This window comes from Pagrus pagrus (genome assembly GCF_965226575.1).
Source record: "Pagrus pagrus genome assembly, chromosome: 1".
Classification (NCBI taxonomy): domain Eukaryota; kingdom Metazoa; phylum Chordata; class Actinopteri; order Spariformes; family Sparidae; genus Pagrus; species Pagrus pagrus.
Genome location: NC_140185.1, coordinates 25689290 through 25698260, shown reverse-complemented (window position 1 = coordinate 25698260; position 8971 = coordinate 25689290). Strand labels below are relative to the sequence as shown.

At 47.0% G+C, this 8971-nt stretch overlaps 1 protein-coding gene across 3 annotated transcripts in view; it reads left to right on the top strand.

Annotated features, from left to right (window-relative positions):
* The first annotated feature begins 1444 nt into the window (after window positions 1-1444).
* gse1b (Gse1 coiled-coil protein b) overlaps window positions 1445-8971 on the top strand; it is a 173885-nt gene continuing 166358 nt past the window's right edge. For all 3 annotated transcript variants that reach the window (XM_084357512.1, XM_084357511.1, XM_084357510.1), the window contains exon 1: window positions 1445-4299. In XM_084357512.1, the coding sequence (XP_084213638.1) occupies window positions 1774-4299 (2526 nt within the window). In that variant the 5' untranslated portion in view covers window positions 1445-1773. The remainder of the gene's footprint in view (window positions 4300-8971) is intronic.

The window sequence follows — 8971 nt, the reverse complement described above, 5'->3', positions numbered from 1 at the left end:
AGTTGCATTGTGGGTAATGTAGGTGCCAGGTCCACTCCTATAACACTGTTGGAATCATTATGGCCAGTTTAAAAACAAATGATCAAAACTGATTGAGCAGAACCAGAGTTTTTTATTCCACACTTTTTTTTTGCCTTTTCAAAACCTGGTGCTTATATTACCCACAATACAACTTAGCCACTGAGTGACATCAATGGAGTCAGTTTATCAGATTACATGCAGCTTCCTCTGGAGCCACAAAAGACTTTATACTACTTTTTTCACAGATGCATTAGTACTCACCCAGACCCGTAAACACACTTTAATGTGTAAAATTGATGGAGTTAACCTAAGACTAAGTTCAAGTCGAAATCTGAGAGCATTTTCTTTATAAATAAGTCCCTGGATGTGATGCGAGTTTTCTTTAAAAGTGGCTATCTGCTTTTTATTGTCTCATAAGTCTGCTACAGTCCCTCTCATCTCGGCCAGGAAATACATAGCTCCTTCAGAGCTGTCAGCATCTTGCCGGCCTCCATTTGTCAGGTTCAACTCAGGACAGCCTGCTCAGACGTACAGCTGGACCATGTGCTTGCTATTTTTCAATTTTCTTTATTTCAAATCATTGACCTTACATATTAACACTTAGTTGGATATTCAGTGCCTCGTGTTCTCGTATCCTTCCTCTGACTGGGACATTTCAGTGACAGATTTACTAAAATGTTTTTTTTCTCCCTTCATGACACAGGATGGACCTTCCATCTTGCTTTTCAGTGGGGGTGAACAGGCTACTTATGCAACTGATTATTTTGTGTTTTACGTGTGTACTTAATTTACACATATTTGTTCAAACTAATTAGCCGTACATTTAAAATTCTCATGTTGCTCAGTGGTTGTCCAAACAATCTTCCTTGACCTTATGTCAGACATAAGAAAACCACTTTGCTCTCACGAATTCAGCATTTTGAAAGCACAATTCATATTTTATATTGAGCAGAGATAAAACAAAAATTACTTTTAAAAAAATAAAAAATAAATCACACTACTCCTACCTTCCATCTCCCTCCTGCAGCTTTGTGCATCTGTGGGAGAAAGCTGATTACATTTCCACAGTGAACACCTTCTCTCTCACAGGTAATCGCCCTGAAATAGTCAAACACAGTCTGACATAAAAGGAGTTTAGAAGTTCTGCTCGCGGATGATCACACTGACACGCTGGGAACCTGTCTATTAGGCGAAAACACACGCCCCCCGTGCGTGTTAAACTGTGGATATCCTGTGCATGGGTTAGTACTTTGACGCACGGGCAGCTACTGCAGGAGTGCGTGCTCATAATCTCTGCAAAATTATTACTGGGGGCAGGCAGGGGGTGGGGGTAGCCTTTGGGGGTGTCGGAGCGGGTCCCATGAATCGGGGATGGCGCTGCGTACAGTGTGAGCGAGTTAGCAGCCAAAGTTTGCAGAGCGCAGGCTGGAAAGTTCGCTGGAGAGGCGACCCGTGATCCCAACTTCTGCTGTCACTTTACCTTACGGATTTCCAGCGCAAACATGCGGACGGCAGACTTCTGGGCTGTTTCGTGGGTGTTTGCGAGTGAACTGCTCCCTGTCCTTGAGAGATAACGGTTAACGGTTTGCTGCCTTCGCTGCACGCTGGCGTTTCAATGGACTATCGTCTGTCTTATCATTCAGTGAGTAGCTCGGACTCGAGTGATTGTGTGATTTCCTGACCTGCAGATAAGTGAAGCAGGACTCGGCTGTTCACACCATGCCATGTAGCCCATTCTCGGGTGTTTAAAAGATGAACTCCCCCTGTGACAAGGACCTGGCACCCTTATCTCGGAAACACCGACTCATGGCTGCAGCTATGCCCGGTGATGAAAGCCCATTGCCCGGTAACGCTTCCAGGAGTGATCGGAATGGATTAGGGGGACTGGTTCACTGTTTCATATGTGGAAGCGGAGTGACACCGGGCAAGGAGTTGAGGTTACAAGTGACATATCAAAAAGAGAGGGTGCCGTTTTTCCCGTTTCTGCAAAATCAGGAGCCAGCCCCGGGTGCGTGTGAATTGAGCCCGGACGGACATACGCTGGTGTGCGCCGTGTGCCACTGCTTCCTGACCGAGCAGTGGAACTCCTTCGAGCGGAGCAGGACGCCCATCGAGAAGCGCATGTACTGGCTGAAACGACCCTACCAGTGCGACTCTCGGCGGGTCCCACAGGAGTGGAACATCTCATATGATCTGGAGAGGAGGATCAGTGTCGGCAGCCAGAACTACGACGGGGGCGCAGAGTCTGATTTCTCGTCTTTTTCCGAAAACGAGAACATATCCGACCAGGAGATGGATTTTGTCGACAGAGCCGGCGTGGGCAAAGACAAGTGCCTGAGAGCATCTGGCAAATCGCCAAGAGACAGTAGCAGGAAAAACAATGTCATCAGTGTTAAAAACAGCCCGGATTCACAGCGGGCACTCCGATACCCGGTGGGTGTTTATGGGGCGCAGGGATCGCCAAAAGCGGAGAGCGTTGTGCCGGCGAGGCGCGGTGCTAAAATTATGAATAATGTCTGTCAATCATCAGAATCTCTGGCAAAGTCCCAGGAGAGATTCCCTCAGCGATGCTATGACAGTCCTCTCTCTGACACACCTGCGCAAGACAACGGGGTCATTATGCGCAACAGGCGATGGCTGGAGGAGGGGAATGTCAGACATGCGGAGCCGCGTCAGTTTCAGCGTGTTGCCGACAGCAGCTGCGCTTCATCCAGACATCAGTCGCTTCTGCACCGAGGAAGAGGCGAGGGTCACCCCACCACTGCACTGTCATCTGTTGGCACTGTCAGCACTAAATGCAACACAGCTGTCTCCAGGGAGAATAACTGTGACAACTCTGATGAAGATGAGATTAACATCACAAGTGATGATGACATGTGTGACAGCAAAACAGGCCCAAGACCCCAGCTCAGACCTGCCAGAGACCTCTCAGCGAGAAAAAGTGCCCAGTCACACCACAATGTGGATACCTGTCCTCCAGAGGAGGTTGTTTGTTTTATCTGTGGCACCGGGCTCAGACATGATGGCCGGTTTAAAGTCAGTGTTCAGAAACAGGAGAGGGCACAGGGCGAGCCATTCTTTCCCTTCCTGTGGCTTCACTCCCCTCCCCGGGGTGCAGTGCCCATCAGTCCTGCAGGTACAACCTTAGTATGTGGCAGCTGCCACACCTCCCTCATGCAGCAGTGGCAGAGCTTCCAGCTGGCGGACGTGCCTGTCCTCCAGCGCCTGTATGTAGTTCCCCTCAACCAGGGCACCAGCTCTCTCCATCCTTCCCAGATATCCCCTCAGGAGGGGAGACCCCCAGAGTCCATGGAGTGTATATCTGACCCCAGGGCTTCTCATGAGGCCTGTTTCCTTTGTGGTCAGGAGTGTGGAGGAGATATAAGAGTAGCATATGCACAGGCTGGTGTTGGCAAATCCCGTGGTGCCATGTATTTCCCCTTCATCAACATGTTGCCTTGCCCTCCTAACGCCCAGGGGGTGAGGAATGGCCGTGTACACTGCTGCCCACAGTGCCATGTCATCCTTGAGGAGATCTGGGGTGCATATCGGCTCAGCCTTAGCGAGGACCTCATCACCTCTGTCAGCTCCTTTCTGGTCAGGTACCATGCTGTCATGTCCATTGAGGGCTCTGGACCAGCCCATTCCCAGACCAGCGTGGCCTCTCGCCCTGGTAGCTCCATGTCGGTGTGTTACCTGTGTGGAGCTGAGCTGTGTTCAGGTGGAGAGTACCAGCTGCATGTCAACCCGCCGGGGCGCTGCGGGGAGAGGGAGCCCTTCTTCCCCTTTCTCACCGTCCACCCTCCTGCTCCCCGTGCCAAGCCGGTCGATGCCACAGGCCTGGTGTCAGCTTGTCAACTCTGCTACCACGACCTACACACCCAGTGGGCCCAACATGAGAGCAGGGGCCCCGGTCCCTCCACCCCCTCTACCTCTAGTTTATCCAGTGCCAACCCCCAGCCGCCCAGCTCCCCTTGGGCCCGCCAGTACAGCTGTGAGGCTTTTGTGTGTTTCTTCTGCAGGCAGGAGCAGCGCCGGCTGGCCAGGCTGTGCGCCGTCACTGTGGCCAGGCTACCCGTGTTCCTGTATGCACCTCGCAGCGCACGCACGCTCCTGGTGGATGATGGGAGAAGGCTGGTGATCGGTGCATGTGTGGAATGTAAGGCCATGGTGCAGGTGGGACAGAGCATGCAGCAGGACAGGGATAGGCTGGGACGTGGAGCGTCAGACGGGGAGAGGAAAGAAGCAGAATCGGCCTCGTCACAGTCTAGACACAAGGTAAGACCAAAGCAAACTGCCTGATGAGACACGCAGCCCAACATGTTCTTTTTCCTAGCATCTTCAAGTTTAAATAAAGGCATTATAAGCTTTGTTTAAATCACTTGCCAGCTTTTAATCTCCACTACATTTCCACAGTGGAGTGCAGACTGTGTTTGCCCTAATGCGATCGCTGAGTCACATGGCAGGGGATGATTTTGACATTTTGCAGGGTGATTAACAAATGTAATCATGATGTACATGGTGCTTTCTGTTCTTTTGACAATTTTGTGCTTCGGTTAAATGCATTTTATACCCTTGAAACTGCTCACCGTGTAGAGGAGTACTGGGTTCTACATTTCTCTGAAGAATAGATCTCAAACAGTAATGTGTGTGTGAGTGTGTGTGGATGGAGACTGAAGGGCTTAGTTTGGGAGGCTTACACAGCTGGAATGAACAATGATGAGACAAAGAGTTTCATCAAAACCCACTTCTGTAAACACCAGAGGAGAACTACGGGGATCAGAGGGCCAGGGCCAGCCTTGTGTTTGCTGTGCGTGTGTGTGTGTGTGTGTGTGTGTGTGTGAGACAGAGTGAGAGAGTGTTTATTTGAGCAAGCATGACTGAGTATGTCTCACCCGGTGCCGAAGAGTTTGTTTTGGTTTGAGCATGTTGACAATCTTAAAATGGTGTTTCGAGGAAGTTACTTGGAAGTTGTTACCATATTTCTTTTTTATAATGACAACAATCATAACACAAATGCAAATACCCAGCGTCTACTTTATTTACTTTGTTTATAGACCTCATTTCCTCCTAAAACAACAGCTCAACCCGTCCCTAAATAATGGGGATTATGAAGAGGTCTGTGTACGTCTGTCTATGTAAGATATTTATATCAATGTTATATCAAAAAGAATAGACAAACACAGTGCAAATTGGCCCTGTATCTCTTACTGTCAGCGATAAACAAAGTTGACACTTGTAAACACACCAGAAAGATAGTAAAAAAACCAACAACAACAGACCTTTTGGGTTGGTACTGTAAAGCAAAAACATGAGAAAGTAAGAAAATCCAGGCAGAGGGCTGCAGGGTGTCTGAAGACACGAGACACTAACACACTTTTTCTCGCCATAAGAATCTTCCCCCCTTTCTGTTTCCATCTTGCTACATCTGCCGTGCGCGATATACACTAATAGGCTGAAATCAGTATCGTCATGTTGGGAAGGCAGCAAAGACCAAAACTGTCCCCACACTCAGTCACACAAAGTCAGTCCGGCTGCAGATCTTCCAATGTTGAGCTAATCTGGCAGTGATGTGCGTTTTAAAGACTTTGCACATTACAGCAATTGTGTGGCGTGTTTCATGATTTTAATGTTTTTTATTCATATTCAAGACAAAGTACTGCGTGTTAATGTTGTAATAAAATTCTGACAAGTGATGCTTGTACCAGATGGGCTGGCTCAGGGAGCAATATATTTACACACTTCCCCTGAAGAAAGATTGTTCTGTCATTGTTCACTTCCTTGGCATTTTCTAGTTCCTTTCCGCTCCTCTTTTAATAACACACGTAAAATCCATTTCTTGTCTTTAAAAAGCTGATAGCAGATCGATAGTAGACGGAAGTCGGACACTGCGGGGCTGTATGGGCAACCGGGGCACGGCAAATGAAGATGGCGATGTGTTGATGAAGATCTGAGGAGCATTTAGACAGCCAGTTGGCTCTGTGAACAGCTCTCTCATGCAAACACACATGGACCGTCCGCCCATACAGGACACGTGAAGAACATCTGTGGATGCCATTCACACTCCGCAGCCTCAGTATGTTGCACACTCACACCAGCTGTCTGGAGATGTCTGCCTCGTCTTCCCTCTGAAGTGTTTGGAGTAACACTGTTGCGGTTATCATCTCCAAACTCAAGTCTTCATTATTCGTCTGAGCACTCGCATGAGAGCCAGTAGATGAGCTCATAATCAAATGTCCGGGGATACTCCTGATATAGAGTATTATTAGACCAGCTTTTCTGCCCATCGAGGATGGGGTGTGATAGGGTGGGTGGGAGCAGAGGGGCGTCGGGGCAGGCAGGGTTTCGGGTGATCATTTTCGGGCAGGGAGGACTGCAGGTGGCACAGTCAGTTTTGGCCTGAGTGAGCCAATGACCTCATGGCTAAGAGTGTGCCAGTGTTGGGGAAGGGGAGGTGCGAAAGAGCTCCAGGGGAACAGGTGCTTTGTCCTCTAGTGTCAAGCTATACGCTTGAGAGGGTCTGTCATCGCTGGGGTTTGGGCTGTCAGGAGGGAGTACCCATCTGGTTCCCCTTAGCCCCCCATGTGTGCCTGCTGGAGGGGGCTGTACAAAGATAAACACACACTCACATGCTCTATTCTATTCTATCTTTTTCTAGTTGAACGGCAGTTTCCCTCAATACAACAAAACACAAAGCTGCAGAGCAGGCACCGCTCCAGCGATTAATTAATGTTTAATATTCAGAATTCAGAGACATAACCGAGACAAAGATGAATTAACTCTTTGATTAAGGCTCTAATGAGATCTCCATTTTTAGTCATTATACTCGCTCGCTATGGTGTAAACATTATTTCATGTGAAGCGTGACAGGGTGGATGCCGTCTGTTTTCCCTGCTTGGTAAGATATGGATTAGCCCATGAAATGAGATCTGCCAACGGGACACTCTAGTGGCACACATGCACACAAACAGAACTGACGGGCGGTTCTCGTGTTCCCTTTTCTGCTGCTGTGTGTTTAATTAGTACGTCGGACCTGACCTTTGACAGGTGTGTAAGTATAGACCACCAGCTGGCGTCTGGGGAGGGACGGCTGGTCAGCAGATCCTCACTTGCACTCTTTGTTAAACAGATGTCCACTGATTAGTGTTCGATTCATTAGAGCGGTTGCACGCATGTAGTTTTGTAGGTGCAAAGATTGTTTTAATCATGCTTGATGAGATGGCCGCAGGATGGTATACTTAGAAGAGAGACTGCTCTTCTGAAGTGCAACACACTGAGGGTCATGTTTACAAGGTCTTTGCCTAATATCTGACGCATTCTGCATTTAATGTGTCTAAACGATGAAGTGTATGCATGAAAGAGAGCGGGTCGAGTTAAAGCGTTTGCATCGCAAATGCTCTTCGTTTTACGGCCCACGGCTGTAGCTCAGCACTGAAACACCGTGTGGGGAAAAAAAGGGGAATTTTGTAATGAAATACTCTGACTCCAGAAAAAAAACTTTGTGAATTGACTTTCTCTGACTGCATATCAACTTTGGATGAACTTTGGACTGCCTTTTTGCTCTAAAAGAAGACACATTCTCACATTTGAGTCAGGAAGAGATCTCTTCACTGGAGACATAACTCCAGCAACAACAACAACAACAAAAAAAGATTTTCATTGTACGTATGGGCATGTATATCTTCAGAAAATGTGAATCTATCCTCCTAAGGGGAAACTGCAAATAATGAGAGGCAGAGTCATATGGGATTGTTGTGGATTTACTTATGTTCGCATAATTTGAAGGGTCAGATTCCTGTCAGAATACTTGGCATCTGAACAAAAAAATGCACATTTGTGCAGGTAAAGTAAGGGGTGGTTGCGTTGAGGAAGAAATCTTTCTCAACTTGTGTCATCTGTGCGCTGGATTAACTGACGAGCGAGAAAAGCAGCTTTGAGGAAAACAGTTGAGCAGTTTTTCAAACCCCTCAATCAATAAATAATAATAGTAAAATATGTCCAAATTCTTCTGTTAGAATAGAATTCTCATTGCACACACAAATCTCTCAGTCGAGCGTCATTTGCTCGCCCTCACTAATTGTGAAATCATCTGCTGCCCTCTTAAATCAGACAAAAAAATTGCACAGGTTGGAAGAGCAAACTGTATCTCAGAGCACAAAGATGAATCCCTATGAGCACCAGGTGTGGGCATGCACTCAAGATTTTTAAGATAAATTTACTGTGAACAATGAAAACATTTACTTAAATCACTTTTTTAAAAACTGGCCAAAAGTAGAAACATAAAAGTGAGAAAAGCAAGAACAAAAAAACAGTGAAAAAATGATGGAGTGGTCTAATACTTAGGCCCTAAATAAACACATGATATCGGGGTTATATGATTCTTTCACTGATTGGATACAAGCACCGCATAACTTTGTTATTGTAAGGATTGGGATTGATTGCACACCTCTGATATCGATGCATACAAGTGAAACTTCTAGCTAAACCCACAGTATCCCTATTGTCAACAGTGTGTCTTCTGCTTGTGCAAGGACATGAGGGACTAAAACAGCAAATAAATCAATCATTAGTCAAGGTCTGCAAAGATAATTACTACATAATTGTACATAGATACAGAATACACAAACACATTGAGCCTGTCTTACTCATACATGTGTGTATATGGTGTGTGGTGTGTATCCACGCATGGATGTTTATCTTTGTACGGTGGTCTGCTGAGTGACTGTTTCGAGTGGATGATTATTGTTGACCTGAGCTCAATCATTCGGTTGCTGTGTGTGAGTCTGTGTGTGTGTGTGTTGGCTCATGTTTTCTGTGCCGCTATGCTGTTCTTCTTGTGCGTGCGCGCGCGTACCCTGTGTTCATGTGTGTTCGATGTAAGGGATCGACTGTGTTCTCGCTGCACGGCCCATATCCTGTAATGGAGGTATTTGCTGTCACAGGAAAAACA